At 47.7% G+C, this 25,524-nt stretch overlaps 1 protein-coding gene across 2 annotated transcripts in view; it reads left to right on the forward strand.

The window, feature by feature from the left end:
- LBR (lamin B receptor) overlaps positions 1-25,524 on the forward strand; it is a 616,153-nt gene that overhangs the window by 128,024 nt on the left and 462,605 nt on the right. For both annotated transcript variants that reach the window (XM_078647525.1, XM_078647524.1), the window contains exon 3: positions 1,238-1,534. In XM_078647525.1, coding sequence (XP_078503651.1) covers positions 1,238-1,534 — 297 coding nt within the window. The remainder of the gene's footprint in view (positions 1-1,237; positions 1,535-25,524) is intronic.

Below are 25,524 nucleotides of genomic sequence, written 5' to 3' on the forward strand. Positions count from 1 at the left end.
CTTTCCAAATCATTGCCTAACAGACAATCAACAGGAATGGCTGGCCTCACAGCTACTTGAAGAGTACCAGAGACCCCACCCCCACTCAAAGGAAACTTGAGCCACTTTGCAATGGCTCTCTGTCTTGTCAGCGGCAACAACTGGGAAGAATGCATTGGAGACCACCTGCTCTTCAGACACCAAGTGACCTACTTTCTAAAAGTGGTATTTTCAAACACAGAACATTTAAACCAACTTTACTAAAAGATGTATTTTATTACTCTGAGTTCAGGCATACTAAATTCGAATTTCTACCATGTTCCCCCAGTCAGTTAGGATTATAAGAATGTAATAATCTAACTGCCCATTCTTGCCTATGGAGAATAGGTAGCCTTGCAATAGTGAAAAACGAAAATGGCTGCAGTTCACTATTAGGACATGCTACACACATCAGAGCATGTCCTACCTTATACTTACAAAGCACCCTTCCCTTGGGCCTACCATAGGGGTGTCTGATATGAAGCAAAGGGAACCTTTAGGCACTGGCAAGTGGGTGCACTTGCCAATTCGACATGGCAGTGCTAGACTGCACACAGGTCTTGCAATGGCAGGCCTGAGACACACTTTACAAGCTGCATCTGTGGGTGGCACAACCAGTGATGCAAGCCCACCTGCAGCATTTGATTTACAAATTCGGGCACACATGTTGCACTGTACTAGGGTCTGACAGGTAAATCAAATAACCCACTCATGGAATCACCAATTAGTACATCATTTTAACATCGGGGGCACTTGCACTGTGGCACTGAATAGCAGTGGCACAGTGCCTAAAGCATATAACCAGCAAAAATATATCAAAACAGAGGAGGCAATCCTTCAAAATGGAAGGGAGACTCACGCCAATGATGCCAGGTCTAACATGGGGGATCTGGAGATCAAGGGTCTTTGGTCTCCAGAGGAAAGGTTATCTCATATCAACCTTCTGGAATTATTATTACTGGTATGATTTGGATATTGTAACTGACTGCAACCTAAAAAACAAGATTGACTCCATATCTTAAGTAATAATTTAAATTAAGTTCCTTTATGCTATGTCTTGTCAATAATCGTTAACAAACTGTCATTTTGCTAATTTATTTCTAAAACGGTCAGCGCCAAGGGAATTCAAAAGTGAGGCCTTGATCAATTGTTATAAAAGCAAGCTAATTCTTCAAAACTCAAAGTATTTGAAATGTTTTCTATACCTTTTTTCTTTCAGGCTATATCTACTTTTAAGAACAAGAAAAAAGGTTCTGCTTCCAACTCACCATCTCGAAGTGGAAGCCGCTCCAGATCGCGATCTCCTGGCAGAGGGCCTTCTCCAGGGCGACGTCCTTCTCCTGGTACACGGCGTTCTCCAGGCAGGCGCCGTTCACCGGATAAAAGTCGATCTCCTGACGAAATCCCTGCATCCGATGAACCAGCAATACTTTCATATAGTTCACCATACCAAAGTGGATATATCGTTAAAGATGTTACAAAAGAAGACATTTTGGAAATGAACTTAACACCATTGGTAAAAAAGTAATTTATTAGCATAATAAAAGCATGCAAATGATGTTTAATTGGTATGATGGCAAAATAGACAAGCACGTTTTTAAGGTAAAAGGGCATCATGGATGTTTGTATGTTTGAGTGAGATGATTATGGATCAGTGTTGTAACATTTTATACCAATAGGAATATTCAGAATATTTCAAATCATCAACTCTGTTAGCATGTATGGCTTTGAAATGTCGGGCAACCGGGTAATTGGGATCCGAGTTGACAATTGCTTGCAAATGTTGCAATATTCGATTGAAAACAGGTAATTTTGTGCTCCCTATATATTTTAAATGGCATGTGCACTCAAGCACATATACCGCAAACTCTGTCCGACAAGTATAATGTGCTCCATTTGGACCGGAATTCGGCAAAAAGCTGTGCAATACTCAGACATATTGATTCCAAATTTGTAAGCCCGACAGGAGGCACATGTAAAAAAGCCAAATTTAGATAACCAGGTAACATTCACAGTAGGTTCAGGACTAGATTTCACCAAAGCATCCCTCATAGAGTGTGCCCTCCTGATTGTAATGGCAGGGAGATCAGGTAACAGAAATTGCAACGTTAAATCTGTAAGGACAATGGGCCAATGCTTGTATATTATTTTACGAATGGTCTTGTCCTGTTTACAGAATGTGGTAATAAGTCTAATAGGTTGTTTCTCAGTCAAAGGGGTTCCTCTCAAGAGTTGTACATCCTGTTCTTTCCTAGTTGTTAGAGATAGTTCACGACTGTGGGAAGTGGCCTTCTCCAAGGCCATCTGCATTAGTCGATAGCCACGGGACAAAAAAACGGTTCATAGCTTCGTTTTGACAATACACTAAATCGGAATCCCGGCTGCATATGCGCCGTAACCGAAGAAATTCTCCGTAAGTTATGCTGTGGATAAGGTGGGGATGGTGGGCACTAGTGGCATGTAATGTAGAATTGCCAGCGGTGGACTTCCTATGGAGGTTAGGGGCCAGACCATCTTCCCAAACATACACCCCGACATCTAGAAATTCTACCCTCGGAGTACTAACGGTTGCTGTAAATTGTAAATTCATGTTATTGTCATTGATGGAATTGATGAAATGGGTTGCTTCAAACTCAGTGCCATCCCATATAATGAAAATATCATCAATGTATCAGCCATAGTATTTGATATGCGTGTCCCAAGCATGTCTATGGGTTACCCTGAGGATGTGTTCCTCCCACCAGCCCACCAAAAGGCAGGCATAGGTGGGAGAAAAACAAGCTCCCATTGCAACACCTCTTAGTTGTTTATATAGAATCTTATTGAAGAAAAATAGATTATTGTTCCGGCACAACTCTATCATTTGAAGCAGCATGCAATTATGATCATGTAGGTTTATGGCACGGGAATTGAGAAAGTACTTGACTGCCTCTAAACCCTGCGAGTGTTGGATACTGGTATACAGGGGGGCTATGTCAATTTAACAAAAAACCCGGTCGCCATGTCACATCTTGTAATTTTGTTTCATAAAATCACCAGTATCCTTTATAAAAGAGGGTAAGGTGGTCACATGGGGTTGAAGGAAATAAAATATATATATATATGTATATATATATATATCTATCTCTATAAAGCTCAGCTTCCCTCGCACAAAGCAAAAGAATAGACTGCACTCTTGTGGCAGAGCTTTATACAGGTTTTATTACCGTATACCAGACAGGAAGCGTTTCGGCTTCGCGCCTTTCCAGAACTGTCACAACACGTCAAACATTGTTCACCATTTAAATAATAAAGTTACAAACAACTTAGGTAGAGAAATTACGTCATTTCCGGTTAATTCATTAACATGGAAGATGCACTTGAAATCCATTCAATTCCATGCAAGCCATCTTATAATGTGCAATGTTCCTATATGCACTACTTAAAGAAGACCAATTCAATTCATTGTTTGGCCAATAAATAAAAGGAAAGCAAAGATTAATTAATTAAGCCCTGGATGGGCGTTTCCTTTACATATTTGCACATAACCTATATTCTATTTAATCTTAGAAAAACTATATCTGTACACAGTGTCAGAACCTACAACACTCACAATATAACTTATATGTATACATAAACTTTGTTCTGAATTTTTTGTACTCATAACTATGCGATCAAGGCAGTGTTGATAATAATTCATCTCAAATACAGTGACATATCTCTTTATAAATGATCTGGAGAAAATCAATCCACAGAAAGGAGATGAGGGAATGAAAGTAAAAAGAATTATTAATTAAGTCCTGGATGGGCTGTGCAAACTTAATCAAGGTGAGGTATATGTTTAATCAGAAAGGTATTTAGATTTTTCAAAGATTTATACAGTTGGTGGTACTTCTTCATGAGGAGAAAAAGAAATGGGAATTTAGGGATCTGCGAGTAGTGGTTTTATTTGTGTATTATCTCAGATTGCAGAGGGAAGAGGGGGACAGATTCATGCAGTTAACCCAAATGAATTGCTGGCTCCTCATCGGTGTTAAGGCCTAGCGGAGTCCTAGTTTGAAGGTCTATAATGAAACTTGATTCAAGTTTGTGTATCCAGATTTCCCTATCCCCTCCACGGTCTTGAATCGGAACGTGATCCAGACAGAAAAATCGAAGAAGGCGGCGATCACTTTGATGTTCTTCGGCAAAATGCCTCGCAAACTGGATAGTTTGGGTCATTGTGTTCTATGGCCCTCGCATGTTCCAGAATCCTGCGTTTCACGGGGTGTATTTTGCTGCTAACATAAAGAAGTTTGAAGGGACACTCTAAACAGTACACACAATAAGGTATGGTACATGTTAGAAATTTGGTAATTCTCGTACATTCAGCTCTGCCAGGTATTTTATAAGTCGTGACCTTGGAGCTACTTTTGCAGGCTTTACATCGATGACATGGGAAAAACCCCGTAAGGTTGCCCAGTCTAGGGGTTCTAGGGACCTATCGGATTCTTTTCAAAGGTTCACAGAGAGGCTGCCAAGGGAAGACGGGTAAAATTTCCAAGAAGTCCTTCTGGAATGAATGCTTGTCTCCAACCAGGTCATCAGTTTAGCGGCTGATACTTATAGCTTAGATCAGAAGTAAGTACAACAGCAAATCCTGACCCTTCTATTTTCAGAAGATTTTTATTTGCCTTGCACACAGATGATGAAATGAATAAAATGAAGTGAAAAATGATGACTTTGAAGGCTGTAGGTCATTTAAAGAAGAAAGAGTGTAGAAGCGCTGCACACCAAATTACTAAGGACACGTTCTTCAGAAGGTTCAAACCCCTCACTGGTAGCAACAACAACAGCAGCTCCGTCAGATGCAGGGATACCATCAGAGAAAGCCTTAGTTAGTAGGAGTAGGTCAGCAAATATCTGCGCCTGATGGAGTGCCACCTTTTAAGCAGTGACTTTCTTTAAATCCAACGATTCCAAACTAAAGGCATACACACCTATACCAGTCCCCTGGTTAGACCATTTCTTTATCCCTTTCATACTGGCCAAAACACATCCATAAACTATAGGGGGCAGCGCTATGAAGGCAGGTAGGAAGTGGCTTAAACTCATACTGGACAGCATGATCAATTCCCTAGAACACAAATCCCGGTCTTGACGGTGAATTTAGAGGACGCAGACATGCTTTGGGCCGAATGGCTCAACCAAGCAGCAGAAAATTGGAGTCAGAAAGAGAGGACAGAGTCCAACCGCATACAGAGAAAAGCAGCATGGTTTAACAACCATCTTACCTCCGTGAAAAAAGCATGCAAATAAATCGAAAGGAACTGGCGGAAATCATATGACCTGACTACCAAGGACCAATATAAGAAAGCCATCAGACTTGCCATGATGAAATTAAATAAGCCAAAGCCGGGCACTTTGAGGAAAAAAAAAATTCTGCCATCCACTCCCCCAGAGAATTTTCAAGGTGGTCAGATCCCTCACATCCATTGAGCAAGAAGTTCCCCCGCAAACATCATCAAAGGAGAGATGCAATGAACTTGCAGTCGTCTTCAAAAACAAAATAGAAAGCATCTATAACTCTATACAAGAGAACACAAATAGCCCAGACCTCCCTATTGAAACCATGGAACCCCCGGCTCAGGTCGCAGGACCCATATTAGGGCATTGTCTGGCACTAAGCAAGGAAACCAGAAGCATGATTCTGTGACACATTAAATCAGGCTCTCCCTAAGATCCAGTGCCCCCACATGTCCTATTACAGGGCGGGAACTCCACTCTGACCATCTCCACAGAGCTGTTAACATTATCTCTCACTTAAGGGAGAGTCCCAAAAAAAGGCAAACATGCTATCGTCCGGCCCTTACTAAAGAAACCACACCTAGACCCAAAAAACCCAGGGAACTCACGTCTACCCTTTCTAGGAAAAATTGCTGAAAAACACGTCAACCACTCGTCCTGGTTCCTAGAAGAGAACAAGGTGCTACACCAGACCCAAATGGGGTTCAGACCACTGCACAGCACTGAGTCAGCTTTGCTGATGGTCACGGAGGAACTCAAGGGATTTCTCGATCAGGGGGGTACTGATGCAATCCTGCTGCTCGACCGTAGTGCAGCTTTTGATACGGTGGTTCATAAAACACTGATTCACAGGCTGGAGAAAGCAGGTATTCAGGATATCGCCCGTAGCTGGATAGTGTCATTCATAAAAGACAGGTCCTTCCAGATAACGGAATGCGGACATCTCTCAAATGCTCTAGAGATCGCATGCGGAGTCCCACAGTGCTCCGCCCTTAGTCCCACACTATTCAATCTCTACATGCAACCACTGGTGGAGATTGGGCAGGAATTCGGTTTATCATTCGTATCCTATGCAGATGATACCCAACTGGTAGTCTCAGTGGCAGAAGGTCCTACATCAAACTATAACAAAGTGTTTCCTTGTATGGAAAAAGTAGCAAAATGGATGACCAGTTGTAGGTTAAAACTGAATGGCTACAAAACAGAACTGATGGTCCTGGAAAATAACGCTGTGCATGAGTCACCATTAGCTGGCCAAAAGGACTGGAATGTCCTCCCACCCACAAAAACTCTATAAAGAATCTGGGAATGTGGCTGGACCACAATCTCTCCATGGAAACACAAGCAAGGAAATTGGCTGCCACTTGCTTTGGAGTACTACGTATGCTTCGTAAAATTCTAGGTCTTATCCCTGAACAGATTATACATTCCTTGGTTGTCATACGATTGGATTATGGGAACTCCCTTTATCTGGGATCACCCAAATATGTGGTGAACAAACTAAAGGTGGTTCAATACGTAGCAGCCAGGATACTCAGAGGTATACCAAAGCAAGAATCTGGGAAAGCAGCACTGAGACTACTCCACTGGCTGCCGATCCATGCCAGGATCAAATTTAAATTGTTATGCATAGCCCACAAAGCCATGAACTGCAAGGGTCCAGTCCTTCTCCGAGCACTCATCACCCCATATCCGCCCGAAAGATCTTTAAGATCTTCCTCAGATCGTCTCATCAAGACCACAAGGATAAAGAGATCCAGATGGGGAGGAAGATCGTTTTCGCAACTAGTGCCAAGGTTGTGGAACTCCATGCCCAAAGAATTGATATTGCTCACGGGTGAAATAAGTTTCAGGAAAAAATTAAAGACATGGCTGTTCCCCTGATATCCCTCCGATCCCCCTTGTATCGTCCTGTCCTCAGTGCTGGGAAGCCCCTGGGCAGCTTTGCGCTTTATAAAATCCCTAAACATAAACATGACGATTGACCCATACTATCTCAGAACGATATCTACCCGTAGCTAGATGAATGATTGATTAAAAACTATGAAATCAGAATTGATTTCTATTAAGTTTCAGGTTTTCTTTGCCAAATTGAGTCTGCATCATCATGAAAAAGTCAACTGCCTCACCATTCAAAGAATACATTATTTGTGTGCGGTGTAAGACACCCTAGTTGCAATTGTGTATCCATCAAAGGAGAGACTTACATTTATCCATTTGAAGTGCCGTTCAGAGTCTGCACAAATTAGTTCTTTTTCATCAATCTTTCCCAATGCATACAGCAGTCCCCTCCAAAAATGGGACACATACATGGATCATCTTTAAGTTCAAGGGACATGGTCAATAAAGGAGAAATCCTATCAAATCAGCCTGTAGTAATTGAGAGCTGTCCATCTAGCTCAAAAGTCATCTCTTCAATCTTTCAAGACAAAGTCCATGCTTGTTCAAACAAACAACACAACAGTCTATTTGAACAACCAAGAGAAGGGAGACTCATTCTCATGGGGTGTAGTTGTCAGTGTTCTTGCCTCTTTACAGGTTGTCCTCATTATCTCATCAGTGCAGTGTTCTTCAGGGGTCCTTTCTAAGCCCCAGTCTGTTTAAACTTTATGCAGCCTGTTTGCAATTTCAAAACAAAAACTACCAGAAGTATTGTATTTTTTTATCTGATAGAGACTTCTGGCTGCAGATTCCTTACCTTTGAATTTCTCAGGCATCAGGCTGGATCCGGAAACTTTTGCTGAGCAATACCCCTTGCGCGCGATGTCGGGTGGTTCCATTCGGCTCCATGTGATGTCGGTTATGACATCATGGTGCCTACATAGGCGCCACCCAGGCGTGCAGACGTCAGTTCTTTTCTTTCCACGGCAGTTAAGCCCACACCAGGGACCGCAAGCCCCAATCTCATCCCGACAACACGGAGCCGGAACAGCTTTATACGATGCCGATTCCGACATCAACGGAAACCGGGGTTCTATGTTGTCACCTGAGCACTTTATGGATGTGCTAGACTCAGGAGAGGAATGGGAGGAGTCTGGAGACCCTCTAGAGAACCAGGATGTCTCTGAGGAGACAATGGACTGGTATGGGGAACTTGGGGAAGCCAGTGGTCTGGATACTTCCCCAGACTCTGGCATACTCTCTCCACCTACAGTGGCTACAAAGGAGGGGGCGTCTTATGCTATGGTGGTTTAGAGGGCAGCTGAGGTCCTTAGACTGGAACTGCCCTCAGTGCAGGTCAGGACTCATCTGACCGAAGTGCTTCAACCTGGGGCTTCCACCTCTGAACCCCTTTTGCCCTTTAATGAGGCACTTACGGACGTCCTACTAGAAACTTGGACCAAGCCTAGCACAGGGGCTTCTGTGAACAGGACAATTGCACGCCGCCATCGCCCAGCACCGGGCGACCCAAAGTTCCTCAGCCAGCACCCCACCTCAGAAAGTTTGGTAGTGCCGGCCTCTAATTCCCTGGGCGCATTCCCTTCCGCCCCTCCGGATAGAGAATCCAAGAGACTGGACTCATTTGGGAAGACGATGTTTTCTTCCTCCAGTCTGGCATTGCGGTCAGTGAATACTGCATGCTTATTGGGCCGTTTCTCCCACCCTCTTTGGGAGACGGTTGTGCAGGTGCTGCCACAAGTCCCGGAGGAGGCACAGGCTGTGTTCTCCCAGGCTGTCAAGGACAGGAGAGATACGGCAAAAATCACCATACGGTGTGGTTTGGATACCACCTATTTGCTGGGCAGGTCTAATACAACGACATGGACCTTGAGGCACCATGCCTGGCTTCGCACAACTGGCTTCTCGGGGGGGGATGTCCAGGCCAATTTGATGGACATGCCTTTTGATGGAACCTGCCTTTTGGCGGAAAAGGCAGACTCTGCCCTGGTCAGGTTCAAGGACTCCCGAGCTACGGCCAGATCCTTGAGCCTCTCTTCCACTCCTCGTGGCCAGTCTTCCTTTTGCCCCTTTAATGGCAACGGAAGGGGTTTCTAGCCATGTCAACCCTATCCTAGCCACCATCCCGCACAGACTGCCCAAGCCGTGCATGGCCGTGGACGTGGTACATTCCATCCTCTGAATGGAGGCCAGAAGTTATGAGCTCCACATGTTATGAATTTCTATGTGGATTCCAGTATGTATTAAAACCTTTTTTTATAAGATTCTGTGAAAAAATATCTATGAAAATAAAAATGATCAAAATTCAAAAAATTGATGTAGTCAGAAGATAAATACTGTGTGTGACTTTGTCTATACCTAATGTTGCCCATTGAAAACAAATAGGATCCTCTAGTGGGACCATGTCTTATTAAGACGGCAGGGCTTTTGCTTTTGTCTTGGAGGCCAGAAGTTGTCTACCACACTGCAGCAGCTGCAGCCTCCAAGCACTCTTAGGCTGATTCTGCAGGGCCACACTACTCCAGTAGTTGGAGAATTCGTCATTATCTCCCCTGCTAAAGATCTATTACAACAGATAAGTGGGTCTTGCAGATCGTCCAGGAGGGCTATTCTCTTCCTTTCCTTTCTTTTCCTCCTACTATTCTGCCGAGTCAGGAACGGCTGGCGGAGGATCACTTAAAGCTGCTGCTAGAGAAAGTTACAGCTCTTTTGGCCAAAGGGGCTATAGAAAGGGTTCCAGTTTCAGAACTAGGCAGTGGCTGTTATTCCCGCTACTTTCTGATTCCGAAGAAGATCAAGGGTCTTCGGCCCATTTTGGATCTTCGGACCGTCAATCTCTTCCTCAAAAAGGAGAAATTCAAAATTCTCACAGTGGCTCAGGTCTTGTCTGCTTTGGCTTGTTATTTGTATATGTACAAATAAAGATGACGAACATACCTCTTAAACACGCACTAGCAAAAATCACCATTTAGTCCATTGCCTAGACCTACCAAACTCTACAACATGACAGACGAAAATGGCCTCACCTTCGGAGAAGATGAGATCGATCGGATCCTATCGGCAATTAATCCTTTTGAAGGTTTGAGTAGTACAGAACCAGGTCCAAGCGTAGCAGATTGGGACGAATTAACCAATCTAAGACGAACCCTGATAAAAGCGGCTCTACACGGGCTGTTAATGACCGAATACTTGAGGGCTAAGGTGGCCCCACAAGGTCTTATTGTTAAAAACAAACCCTTTATTTTTCAAAACGATATGGCTTTCAAAAAGGACTGGTCACTCATTTCATGTCACTGTACCAGGGACTGGCTAGTCCTCATTATAAAAACAGCAACAAGAATAGCGCAGGAACTGAAGGTTGACATTAAAAAATTGGAAGTACAGCTCAAGTCCTACCAGTCCCATGCCGTACTTAAAAACGTCTTGAAGAACTCAACCAACAGATGATGGATTTTGAGGTGACATTGAAACAAAGTAAGTTCAATAAACTGAAGAAAGATAAGGGACGATTCACACATGAAAGAGCATACCCGTATACCAGAGATGACTCTGCGCCATGAGACTCTTTGGACGTGATATGTGCGCGATACTTGACTTGACTTGACTACACTGCAAGAGATAATAGCGATCTGGACACTGACGCATCTGACGGCAGCTCAAACAGATCAAGCACTAGCGGGAACCATCCCTACAGGTACCAAAAGGGGTGCCAGCGACAACAGAGACCGTTCTATCCTAGACAGCGAGGATGGAGAGGCTACCAGGGCCCACCGGTATACCAACACTACCAAGGCCCTCCGACATTTGAACAATACCCATATGGCCCACCTCCAAGGGGGGTCCCATTCCAGCAGTGGACACCAGAGTATGACGTAAGTTTCTATAGTGCACCTCCTTTTTTAGGGTCACGCCCAGGACCCTGACGAGGCAGGAACAGGAGGGGGAACAACATGAACTGGCAGACGGGAGATCAAGAAGATCCACGAGTGGCGACTTGGAGCATGACGGGCGAACTCCAGAATCAAGCCTCAACCAGCAAGAGGGCGACCTTGTGGTGAATATCACCCCTTTTGATCTATCAGACATCCAGAAAGCAATCCTGAACAAGGGCTTAGGCTTTGTACCCACTAATAGACTAGACACTTTTAAGATCCATGCAGAAATGCATTAATTTGTACGTAAGTTGAAACTTCAAGCTTCAGACAAAGAAGAGGCTTCTTCCAGACCCACTGACACCGGTCTGAAACTGAAATCGACGTTCACACCGCCGGATGCCAGCTTACCTGTGGAGCTACTTGCTTTTGAAAAAGCAGTAATGACAGATCTAGGCCAACTAACCACAGACAACAGGAACACGTTTCATAACACCAGCAAGTTGGAACAGAAAGCCATCCGCCAACTTTCTGGAAACAAGGAAATCATTATCAAACCTGCCGACAAAGGGGGTGCGATTGTTGTCCAAACTTCATTAGCATATGATCAAGAGTGTCGCAGACTCCTATCAGGAGGAGGAACTACACCATCTTACATGAGAACCGAACAGAGCCACTAGGTATCAGGATCATGGGAATGGTGGAAGAAGCCCTGGCACACGACTAGCTGTCCAAAAAAGAGGCTGAGTTTCTGGTCCAAAAATCACCCAGGACTCCGTATTTTTACACCATTCGCAAGATACACAAGGACCTGGAACACCCGCCAGGTAGACCAATGATCTCGGGCATTGGTTCCATTTTTTAACCATTGTCCAGGTTTGCAGACGCTTTCCTATGCCCCCTGGTCCAGGCAACACATACCTACCTGAAAGACACTAAAGCCATACTGCAGCTTTTACAAAATCTACCTTTTAACCCCGCGAACCAACTACTACTGAGCTTGGATATAGAAAGTCTCTATACCAGCCTGCCCCATGACGAGACACTTAACATAATTGAGGAGATTCTATTCTCTACCCAATGGGAACACCAGACTCCTAGGAACCTGGTGATGGAATGTATCACCCTGGCACTCACAAAAAATGTCTTCCAGTACGAAACAACGCTGTACTTACAGAGTAATTGGGACCAGCATGGGGAGCACCTTCGCTCTTAACCTGGCTGGTCTCTATGTCCACCATTAGGAGGGACAAAAAATCCTCCACCCAAGTAACCCCTACAAACAGAACATAAAAACCTGGAGACGCTACATAGACGATGTATTGGTCATCTGGGAATGCGATTATCAATCAATTGAACAATTCATGGTATGGCTTAACGCACAGAACCCTTTCCTAAAATTCACCAGCTCCGCATCACGTAACAAAATGGTTTTCTTAGATCTTAACATCTACCCAGAAGAGGGTGTACTGAAGACAACCACTCACTTCAAACCTACATCAAAAAATTGCCTACTGAGGTACGATAGTTTTCACCCACGTCACCTGCGTGATAATCTCCCTTACGGACAGTTTCTCCGTCTGAGAAGGAACTGCTCCAACTTGAGCGATTACAAGGCCCAAGCAGTGGACCTCAAATGTAAGCTGAAAAACAGAAACTATCCAGCACCAGTCATAGATAGAGCTATGAAAAGGGCACGCAATAACAACAGGGATGCACTTCTGGAGGATAAGGTACAAAAAGATCCTAACAGAAGACCGAGATAAGGTAAGCACGTACAACACCCACTCCAACGAGTTTTCGAAAATCGTGAACAAACATTGGAGGACACTTGTGTGTGGCGACCTTAAACTGGAAAAACCTATTTTTGCTCACAAGAGGGGCAGGAATCTAAAAGACATCCTGGTCCATACTCGGCCCCGGATAAACCAACCTGAGCAAGCCACTGTGCAAAGGGTTAAGGGACATCATCCATGTAGCAACTGCAGCAGCTGCCACTTAACTAGAAAAAGTAGACGACTAAAATTCCGGAACAGGAGCGAATGGGAACAGAAGAAATTTACCAACTGCAATAGCCGGAAAGTCTTTTACATGATCATATGTCCGTGCGGCCTTGAATACATTGGCATGACATCAAGACCTGCCAAGATCAGAATTGGAGAACACAAAAGTAATGTCAGATGTAAGAAGAGTACTACCAAAATGGCGTCCCACTTTCTATCTGAAACACATACAGTGAATGATCTGAAGTGGACAATAATAGAACAGCTACCCTCTAAGAATGACCTCCTTTAGAAGGAGCAACGCTGGGTGTTTCGCCTAGGGACCAATATCGTTGGACTCAAATGATGACATCCTGTGGAATCAATTTAATTAGCTATATCTGTGGGCAATGCTTATCAACTCCAATGTCACTCCCTGTTTATCTACCCTGGGGAACATCCTCAATTATTCATTATTAGCTTGGTTTTCACGCCACAACCACCCTTTTTTGGGGGGCAACGCTCTATGGACTTTTTTGACATACCCTCTGGTGGGATACACACCCCTTACTAAATACCTTGTACATTGAGGGCTGTGTTTTATTATACACACCCCTTACTAAATACCTTGTACATCGGGGGCTGTGTTTTATTACTATACACTACCTGGCGGTTTGGCTACTCTTCACCTCGGGGGCTGTGTTGAATTACTCTACACTACTTGGCAGTTTGGTTGCCCTCAATCCGCAGTAGTGGTATAATTAATGTCCTTTCCTCCAGTAAGTGGCACAGTCTGATTTTTTTCCCCCTCCTTTTTCGAACCTCTTGTGTGTCAATACGCACTATTTAGACAACTGCTTGTCTTTTCGGCACCGCGCTATCCATTTGAAATGATGCATACACTATCATAGCGTTTCAGAGACTACACGCATGCGCCCCAAATTGAAGAGCCGAATCCGCTATCACGCCTGTGCGAATGAGCACTGTTTCAGTTTAACTGCTAGTCCGCTTTCTCCCAATGGAAATGATCTGGGGCTTAGTACGCATGTGCAAGGAAGCGCTTTCCTGTACTCGGAAGAGACGCAATAGTGTAATAGTTCAGTGACTCACAACTAAGCCCAGAAACACCGTAAAAGGTATGGAGCACCGCAAGGCTGTTTCAAATGATTTCCCAATCATTCAATTAAATAGAGTATTTAAGCTGGTCCCGCCGCGCTCCACATTCAACCACGGAGCCGCGGACGGGACAGTTGGGGCAGTGAGAACCTCTTGATTTGTAAGTACGGCATAGCCGATGGAATGACCACGAGACTTTGGATACATCTAATGAAGTGAGTACCATTGCAAAACAAAGACTGTGTTCTTACCTCATTTTATAGATTGCTAGGAAGCATGTGATCCCTCCGTTTTAAGGCTCATGATGCCATTCAACTAATGGTAGCAAGTATGCATCTTTCCTTACCACCTTTTAACCTCAGTTTAGGAACCAATCTGAATCTCAGACTACCAATACAACTAATGGACTTTGAAATGGACTTTGAATAGAGTGTGTGATTTATGTTATGTGTTCGTCTGTCTTGTACTTGTTCATTAGTATGACCTAATGTGTCTAGAGAGTGCTGTTTTTTAGGTCGAGACCTGCGTCGGCTGTGCTTGCGCCGTCTCGCAGGGGAGATCTTATGTTTAGAGTGTGGGGGATTGAACCCGCCCCTCTTCTCCATTGGCCGGCTTCCTAAACGGTGGCCAGCCATTGGAGGAGAGGGGCGTCACTCCTTTCAAGCCGTATTCGGGGGTTGGTTTTTTCGTTTCTTTCTCTTTTCTTTCTCTCCTCTTCCCATTGGCTGGAATTTTACCTTCCAGCCAATGGGAAGAGGAGAGAACGAAAAACACGCCCCCAAATCCCAAAATGACCCTGTGTTTCTCCGAGGCATTTCTGCCTCGCCTCGGAGAAACGTGGTCATGGCGGAGCTCGCTTGTTGCTACAGTGTCCAGTGGGAACCACGTTTCGATAGAAGTAGCTGACTTTTAGGAGTGGTTTTCGGGATGGTTGTAAACAGGGTGCCCTGCCTCGAGGCTAGATAAGAGTTCACGTCACAGGAATGTCTGGCAGACTAGTGTTGTCATGTAAACACATAGGTGACTTCGCAAAATAAGCACACTTGAGCCCTTTTCTGCAGCCTGACATTTAATACAGAGCAGCGTTGGTGCACCGAGGAATGTTTCTTCGGAATAACATTTATTTTCATTGAAAGGAACTGAAGCTGCTTTTCAGTATATTTTCGGGTCAGTGTGAATCAGCTGCCGTTGGGTGTAAATTGCTCCCCTTGACACGAGAATGAATCGGTGTAAACGCTTCCACCGAGCCCATCTCTGTCGCGTCGGTCTGGATACACTGTCTGCTCGGATACTAATGATGCAGGGTATGCAGAATGGCCTTTACATCCAGGCTTCGGAGTCCCTCATTCTCTTCCCACCTTTAATGTCTGTATCTCAAGATGCGCTGCTTATATTTTAGGCCATGGGCCATTAGCTTTGGAAATACGTGAATGTGAGCAACTTGGGCAGTCGGTTCGACTCTATTTAGCAGAGACATCAATTTACGTTTAGATGTTATAACAAAAACACCATGTGGCAGCACAAAGGGATTGTGAACGTCTCCCAGAAGAGCAGCCGACCTGGCTATTTTGTGATATTAACTATTTTATAATATTTTGAGCTGACATTTTTAATATAAAAGTTATAGGGTAGAGCATGGTGTAATGTGTAATGCCCACCAAATACCAATGTAATATAAAAGTTATAGGGTAGAGCAGGGTGTAATATATTCTCACCAAATACCATCGAAATATAAAAGTTATAGGTTATTGCATGGGGTAATATACAATGTCAACCAAATACCAATAGGGAATGTACCATGATCCACCACAATCCCGGGGGGCATTTAATAATTCAATGACGTCCACATGCACACTATACAGAGCCTATGCCACATACTAAGAGGTATATTAGCAGTTGTAAAAGTATCGACCTGTAAAATGTTATTGGCAATATATAAAACATTTATCCTTAATGAAATGGGACGAGAATACATAACAGTGTAATGTTTCTATAATGCCATAGGTGCACCTGACATGATAATGAACTATAGTGCAGGTGTATGGTTGCGATAACTTACCAGAACCTGCGTTGTACTATGTCACGAAAGTGCACCACCTGTTTATGCATTTTTATATGTCCCGTGATTGCTAAAAGGACATAACTGGAGCTGCTGCGTAATTCACTGAAGAAAGGTTTGGAACCCTTGCTTTTGTACAATAACAAAAACAGATAGGCGGTGTACACCACTGTCTCTCACCCTCCCTACCCCAATGACGGGATTTACAACGTGTTACATGTCCACTCTGATGGTGAGATTCATTAACATACTGCCACGTTTCAGAGCCCCCTCGGAAACCCAGACGCAGACAGATGTTCAGAGAGCCTCCGCTCGCCCCAGAGCTAGTCCCACAGTTCGCCCTCGGTGTTGGCGGGCAGGTGTTTATACGGTCGGGTCGCCCACTCACACTATCCGTAGGTGCTGATGGCAGTCATTGTTTTGCTCTTGAAGTTCCTTACTGTTTTGGGCCTTATTTTATATTTGACGCAGAAATATCTTTTGAAATGTAAAATGCATTTCATAAACAGATTGCAAAACGCTGTACAATACCTCACAATGTGTTTCGTATTTTTAATAAAAGGTTAAGCCTTGGAACACCCACCCCCTCTTTGTGAAGCACTCAATTGGTCAGCACATGGCTGGCACTAACAAAACAGGATGTGCACCAAGTACCAATGATGCACTATCCACCACACCCACCACCACCACATCCACCACCACATCCACCACCGCATTCACCACCACCACCACATCCACCACCACTTCCACGACATCCACCACCACGACATCCACCACCACCACATCCACCTCCACCACCACCACCACATCCGCCACCACATCCACCATCACCACCACATCCACCACCACCACCACATTCACCACCACCACCACCACATCTACCACCATCAAATCCACCACCACCACATCCACCACCACATCATCACATCCACCACCACAACCACAACCACATCCACCACCACCACATCCACCACCACCACCACATCCACCACATCTATGTGTGTGTGTGTGTGTGTGTGTGTGCGTGTGGCTCTGTGTGTGTGGCTCTGTGTGTGTGTGTGTGTGTGCAAATACAATGTAAATGACAATGCCATTTATTTATCTGTTTTCAAAACCAACACATAAATAAAAAAAATTGTCATTTACAATGCCAATAGCTCTAACTTTTGCAAAGGTGAGACCGTTGCATTGTAAATGCTTGTCACTTTTTAGGTCACTATCCGATCATGCTGGATATTACAACTAAAATACTATATATTTATCTTTCTGTTTCCCTGTGTTCTTTTTTCCAGGTCCTCTATGTAGGTACTTAAAAATTAAACAAATAGGCACATTTAGTCTATTTCTTGCATAAGCATATAGTGTGGGCAATTAACGCCATTATGTGTGTTTGTGTGTTTGTATTTATATAGCGCACTTCTACCCAGAGGTCTCGTAGCGCTGTATTCATACAGCTGTGGAACCCATCCTGGCTTTCCTGTGAAATGTCCACTCCTGGGCACCCCCAGGTGAAGCCAGGCATCCAAGCGCTGCTGGGACCGTTGTGGAGATTAAGCAAGCTATTGCCCAGAGTCACAGAGTGGGACCCATGATTAGACTAGGCACCGAGGCGAGAATTATCAGGTCTGGGGAAATTGAGTCCAAGAGCCGCCAAGGCGGGAATTGAACCCTGGTCCCGGGCCAGACCTCTGCATCAGGGTCTACCGCTCTAACCATTGAGCCACGCTTCTCCACATGACGTGAGTAAGGTTGGGATCTGTACACCCCGTTCTGAAGAAGAAGCTGTCGCTTCGAAACATGTCGACGTACATGAGAGGTATTGTACATTAAATACAAAATACCTCCACCTCACACCCCTTTTAACAATACCAGCACGTTGGCCCATTAAAAGTTTTTTTTAGACCTCACGTACCGGGTATTTTTTTACTATTCACGCACTAATTCACTCCTGACCCCATCACTCACTCATCATCCAATACCATCACGCACCACACATAGAGTTTACATCAGTGCTCCCGCGTAGTCGCTGGTTCTCTTCCAGGGGATCCTCATCAGTAGTCATAAGCATTAGAATATTCCCGCCCATGCGCGGGACCCCGGAAACAATATATTATATGTGCCCCACATATATTATAGACATATATATAAATATATATATATATAAAAATAAGCAATTGCAGCCAAATAAACAATAGAGCTGGAATATGCAGTGAAGAATTTCCACAATACAGTGAATTCTGTATTAGAAACATGAGAAACAACACCAATGCTTGTTTAGAAACTGTTTTAATGTACAGAAAACAGTAGAAATTCTCATAACACACTGTAAGCATATACAGCTCCCAGGCTGCATTGCAAAATCCCAGTCTAAAAAGACTGAAAAGCTAACCTGTAGCTGAATGCACTAAAACTGACGCTGTGCCTTTAAGGCACCTCTGCCCCTAGCTTCCCATCATGCCTCAGGGGTTACAGTTAGGTCAGTTGTTCTTTTCGGAGACTGAAAACCAAACCATGGTAATAACAGGTTAAAAAACATCTCCTATTAAATAAACAAAGTCCTTTGCCCGGGGAGGCGGGAGGGGTGCTTATGACTTTGATGAGGATACCCCTGGAAGAGAACTAGGATTACAGGTAAGTAACTAATCCTTCTCTTCCAGGGGATCCTCATCAATAGTCATAAGCATTAGAATAGAGTAGCGAGCCTCACCTCATCCCTGCGGGCAAAGGAATCAACAGATAACATTTATATCCGTAGGCCCAAAAATAGGCCTTTTTCTACCCAAATAGGTTTCTCAAGTAGGCTTGACCTACTTGAGAATCCGCTCTGGAATCAGACTCTAGGCAATAATGCCTTGTAAAAGTATGGACTGATTTCCATGTCGCAGCCTTGCATATTTCTGACATAGGAATGTCATGCAAAAAAGCTATTGTGGCTGCTTTCCCTCTAGTGGAATGAGCTTTGGGTGATTGCAACAAAGGTTTGTCAGCCAGCTGGTATGCTAGTTTGATACAAGAGACAATCCATCTGGAGATGGATCTTTTGGCTGCTGCAAACCCGGACCTCATTGCACCATAATTGACAAAGAGTTGGTCTGTCTTTCTGGTGTCCTTTGTTCTTTCTAGGTAAAACTTTAGCACCCGTTTCAGATCTAACGAGTGCAACGACCTCTCAGCTGGGGTCGATGGGTTAGGAAAGAACGAAGGAAGGGTAATCGTTTGATTTATATGAAAATCCGATACCACTTTTGGAAGAAAAGAAGGGTGAGCCCTCATTACTACTCTGTTGTGGTGAAACACAGTGTAAGGTTCCTTGGTGCAGAGTGCTTGAATCTCGCTAACCCTGCGCGCAGAGGTTATTGCCACCAAGAAGGCCGCCTTCCAAGTGAGATGCTGCAAGGAGGCCTTGTGTATAGGCTCAAACGGTGTAGACATCAGTCTGGAGAGAACCAGGTTCAACTCCCAGGGAGGAGAAGGATTTCTCACAGGGGGATAGGCCTTCTTTAATCCCTGAAGGAAATCTTTCACCACCGGGACCTGAAAAAACGATGTTTGTGTAGGTGATTTTCTGTACGCTACTATGGCAGATAGATGAACCCTAATAGAAGCGTATTTCAACCCTGATGTCGCTAAGTATAGGAGGTATGGTAGGACTACCTCTTCTTGCCCTTTGGTGGGATCAAAGCCATGGTCCTTACACCAAATGAAAAATCTTTTCCACTTGAACGCATAAGACGTCCTTGTGGAAGGTCTCTTCGCCTCTCTTAAAATATTCATACATTCCGGAGGCAGATTTAAGTGTCCATATTGCAAGACCTCAGGAGCCATGCAGTCAGGTTCAGCGACTGGAGGTTGGGATGCAGGATCCTCCCGTCCATTTTGCTCAGCAGGTCTGGCTTGCACGGCAGCCGTCTGTGTGGACACCGCGACAGATGTAACAGATCTGGATACCACCATTGTCGCTTTGATGAGGATACCCCTGGAAGAGAACTAGGATTACAGGTAAGTAACTAATCCTTAGTAGCACGCCGCATTCCGTAGAGGGATGCGAAGACCCCTATGATGAAGCATGACACCAAGGGACATTTTGGTGTGTGAGGGGTATTTAAAGAACACAGTGTGCTCCCCACCATTGTAGGGACCATACAAAACACATCTTTGTGGATTCTTTTTGTTTATTAAAATTGTGGCCGGGTAGACCGTATCCACTTCTCTCTCCACTCCCCTTTTGTTATATTTATACTTGTCTGCTTTAGACCAAGGAGACTGGAGGGTGGCATTGGACCTGCACGATGCCTATTTTCACATTCCCATCCTGCCGGGTCACAGGTGTTACCTGCGGTTCAAGCTAGGCCACAAGCTCTTTAAGTTTACCGTGCTCCCCTTCGGCCTTACCAGTGCCCCTCGGGTGTTCACCAAGGTGATGGCGGTGGTTGCAGCTCATCTGCGCAGGTTAGGGGTTTCAGTCTTCCCCTAACTCGACGACTGTCGTCTCCCACCTTCAGACTACGGCGGACTTCCTGCATTCGCTGGGGTTCTCTATAAACATGCCGAAGTCACACCTGACTCCTTCGCAGACGCTTCCTTTCATCGCAGCTGTTCTGGACACAGTGCAGTTTCAGGCTTATCCTCCTGAGCAGCGAGTCCAGGATATTCAGGTTATGATTCCGATATTTCTGATAGATACATCTGCCGTGTGGATTCCTCACCTTGTGAAAATCCCCCTTGCGTCAGCAACGTTCGGAAATTTTCTTCGTAGCACGCCGACGTGGGCGACGTCACAGGAGCACGGCATCGCGCGCGACTCCGTCTGACGTCACCGACCCCATATCAGGTCCACGCCGGCGTGATGACGTCAGTTCCCTTTTTTCCGCATCTTCGACGCTAACGGTTTTCGGGATCTTCTGAGATACTTAGTATCTATCTGTTATTTAATTATCTGAAAGAAACAGGTTAGTATTAGATTCCTTACCTTAGAATATCCCCAGGCGTCAGTCTGGATCCGGAAACTTTTGCGTAGCAGTACCCCTGCGCGTCGGTAGGCGTCGTCTGCAGGCGTCCCCTGCGGCTCCGCGTCGTCGGCGTCGTGCGCCGTGATGACGTCGCTGGAGTATATAGACGCCGCCTCCGCGCGCTGACGTCAGTTCTTCTTTTTTCCGCGCCAGTTAGCGCAGATCCGAAGAGCAGTACTCCGGTCTTTTGACCAAGTTTTTTGTTAACTGATTGATCTTACGGTGCCGGTAGGATGCCCGGTTTCAAGAGTTGTGACGAGTGCGACCGCCTGATGTCGGTCACCGACCACCATCGACTCTGCCTCCGGTGTCTGGGCGCGGACCACGACGTGGAGTCCTGCGTCGACTGTCGGGCCTTGACTGGAAAAGCTAGGCGGGAGCGGTCCCGCAAGCTTCTCGAGCTCCGGTTGTCGGCCCCGCGTCGAGAGCGGTCCCGGTCCGGTCGGAGGTCGAGGGAGCGGTCGAGGGAGCGGTCGCGGAGCCGCCATGGGCGCTCCGGGAGTCGCCACCATTCCTCCGGCTCGTCAGGTAAGCACAAGAAGTCGGGGCGTCGCCATCGCACCCCCGACTCCCCCCGACGCCCGCGTGCTGCGGCCGGGGGCTCGGGTGACCCCACCCCCGCGGTCCCGCATGGGTCGCCGACGCCGTCTACCCCACACCTGTCGGTCCCTGGGGAAGGCGCGTCGCGTGAGGAGATCGAGGCCTTCCTCATTGCTATGAGGGCGAGGTCTTCTCCGGCGGGGCCTTCGGCGCCTGCGGGCCCGTCGGTCCCGTCTGGGGGCCCGAGCGGTTCGGGTGCTCCTGCCCCGGCGCCGCCGGTGGCTCCGGCCCCGGCGCCGCTGGTTCCCTCTGGTTCGTCGCCGGCTGGTCTCCCGGCCTCTCCGGCGTCGGTTCCTGTGGGCCAGCCCGTGGTACCGCCCCCGCGTGGTGCAGCGACTCCGCCGTCGGCTCCGGCCGGCGTCGGGTCCCCGGCACCGACGCCGCGCGGCGCCACCCCCCTTTCCTCCCCGACTCCGGACTCGGAGCCGGACCGGCGTCGGCCGACGCCGGACCCGACGCCGATGGGGCCCGTTGACCCCGATGTCTATATCGTCGACCCAGAATATGGGTATGACGAGGAGGAGTATGGAGAGGGTTGGGAGGGGTCTGAGGACCCTCTATCCCGTGCCTGCCAGTACGATGTGGACTGGGTAGGTGATCTGGGTGATGCCAGTGGCCTGGACGAGTCGCCCAACCCTGGGTTTGTCTCTCCGTCCCCTGTGGCGTCCGAGGCGGGTGCTGCCTATTCGGTGGTCCTGATGAGGGCTGCCAAGGCCTTACACCTTGAGCTCCCCGTCGCGAAGGTCAAACCGAATATCCTGACGGAAGTTTTTAAACCGCAGTCATGCCCCCAGGAGCCTCTGCTGCCGTTTAATGAGGCCCTGACGGATGTCCTTCTGGGCACCTGGTCCAGGCCCGCCTCTGGTGCGCCGGTTGACCGGAACGTTGCCAGGCGTCACCGTCCCTGCGCGGACGACCCTGCCTTCCTGTCCACCCATCCCTCCCCGGAGAGTCTGGTGATCCAGGCCTCCACTTCACAGTCCGCATTTCCGTCGGCTCCGCCCGACCGGGAATCAAAGAGGTACGACCAATTTGGAAAAAAAGTGTTTTCCTCTTTGAGTGCTGGACTGCGGTCTTGTAACACCGCGTGCCTCTTGGGCCGCTACACCCACTCCCTGTGGGATACGGTCGAGGAGTGTTTGCCGCAATGCCCCCAGGAAGTGCGGGACAAGCTCACCCGGGCCTTTGTTGAAGGCCGGGATGCGGCGCGGTACTCGATCCGTTGTGGTCTGGACACCACGGACTCACTGGGACGGGCCATGTCCACTACGGTGGCGATTCGTCGCCATGCCTGGCTGAGATCTGCCAACTTCTCACCAGACGTCCAAAATACGCTTATGGACATGCCATTTGATGGCAGTCGCCTATTTGGTGACAAAGCGGACCACGCGCTGGAGCGCTTCAAGGACTCCAGGGTCACGGCCAAGTCCTTGGGTCTCTCGACCCAGACCCGGCGCCAGCAGACGGGTTCGTTTCGGCCCTTTCGTGGCCAAGGGAGAGGAGGTCCCACACGTGCTGCCAGCCACGCGGCGCAGAGCGCTCCCCAGCGCGGTGGCGCCCGTGGTTTCCGCCGTGGTGGCGGTAGAGGCCAGCGTCGTGGTCAGTCCACGCCTCCCTCCGCTGCGGCATCCAAGCCTTCCTAGTCCGAGCTTTCGGGCTCACGTGACGCCAGTGGGTGGCAGGGTTCGCCATCACCACTCCCGCTGGCGCGCGATAACATCGGACAGGTGGGTGCTGCAGCTTGTCCGAAGGGGCTATGCCCTCCCCTTCGAGTCCACTCCTCCAGCCATGCCACCGCAGAACCACCGTGTGTCGGGGGACCACTTGACACTTCTGCAGGAGGAAGTTACGGCCCTCTTGGCCAAGGGGGCCATCGAGCGCGTTCCTGGGCCAGAAGTAGGGTGTGGTTGCTACTCCCACTACTTTCTGGTACCCAAGAAGGACAAGGGAGGCCTGCGTCCTATCTTGGATCTACGGAACGTCAACGGCTTCCTCCGGAAGGAGAAGTTCAAGATGTTGACTTTGGCTCAGGTCTTGGCGGCTCTAGACCCACAAGACTGGATGGTAGCGTTGGACTTGCAGGATGCGTACTTTCACATCCCCGTCCTGCCGGCCCACCGGCGTTACCTGCGGTTCACGGTAGGCCACGAGCACTTTCAGTTTATCGTGCTCCCATTCGGCCTTACCAGCGCCCCACGGGTGTTCACGAAAGTGATGGCGGTGGTCGCAGCTCATCTGCGCCGGTTAGGGGTTTCAGTCTTCCCCTACCTCGACGACTGGCTGTTGAAGGCGGGCTCGCCCCAGACAGTCGTCCACCACCTTCAGATGACGGCAGACCTCCTGCACGAGCTGGGGTTTTCCATCAATGTGCCGAAATCACACCTGTGTCCCTCTCAAAAGCTCCTTTTCATCGGAGCGGTTCTCGACTCGGCGCAGTTTCGGGTTTATCCTCCGGAACGGCGGGTCCGGGATATTCAGGCTCTGATTCCCATCTTTCAGCCGTTATCCCGGGTTTCGGTCAGGTTGACGCTGCGGCTTCTGGGGCTGATGGCCTCCTGCATCCTTCTGGTGCATCACGCCAGATGGCGGATGCGGGCTCTGCAGTGGGACCTGAAGTTTCAGTGGGCCCAGCATCAGGGCAACCTATCCGACCATGTCCTGATCTCGGAGGGCACTGCGAGACAGTTGCAGTGGTGGCTTACAGACCGCGATTGGGTCAGGGGCAGATCCCTCTCCCTTCCCCAACCGGAGCACGTGGTTGTGACGGACGCGTCCCTCCAAGGCTGGGGTGGCCACTTGGGAGAGGCGGAGATCAGAGGCCTCTGGTCTCCGGCGGAGTCCCGGCTCCATATCAACATGTTGGAGCTGCGGGCGATTCGCCTAGCACTGAAGGCATTCCTCCCCTTTGTCAACGGGAGTGTAGTGCAGGTGTTCACGGACAACACCACCGCCATGTGGTACTGCAACAAACAGGGCGGTGTGGGGTCGTGGACCCTTTGCCAAGAGGCTCTGCGCCTCTGGCAATGGCTGGAACGTCAGGGCGTGACTCTGACGGTTCAACACCTGGCAGGTTCTCTGAACGCCAGGGCGGACGAACTCAGCCGTCGGTGCTCGGTGGATCACGAATGGCGTCTGAACTCGGATGTGGCGAGAGGCCTCTTTCAGCAATGGGGAGAGCCTTGGTTAGATCTATTCGCCACAGAAGAGAACGCGCAATGTCATCAGTTCTGCGCGTTGGAGTTTCCAAGACGGCACTCGCTCGGCGACGCCTTTCGGCGCGAGTGGAGTTGCGGTCTGTTGTACGCCTTTCCGCCTATACCACTTCTGCCCAGAGTGCTGAAGAAGATCAGGCGCGACCGGGCCCAAGTTATCCTTGTGGCTCCGGACTGGGCTCGAAGGTACTGGTATCCCGAGCTACTCAGCATGACAGTCGGTCCCTCGATCCGCCTGCCCCTTCAGGAGGACCTTCTGTCGCAGCAGCAGGGGACGGTCCTCCACCCGAACCTGTCCAGTCTCCACCTCCATGCGTGGAGATTGAGCGGCGACAGTTGAGGCCATTTGACTTGCCTCCTGAAGTCTGTGATGTCATTCTGGCAGCCAGGCGTCCCTCCACAAAGTCGGTATACGCCTGCCGGTGGAACAGATTTGTGGCATGGTGCACAGCAAAGGCTGTGGATCCCCTTTCTGCCCCTCTGTCTGAGGTT

This window comes from Lissotriton helveticus, chromosome 6 (genome assembly GCF_964261635.1).
Source record: "Lissotriton helveticus chromosome 6, aLisHel1.1, whole genome shotgun sequence".
Lineage (NCBI taxonomy): Eukaryota > Metazoa > Chordata > Amphibia > Caudata > Salamandridae > Lissotriton > Lissotriton helveticus.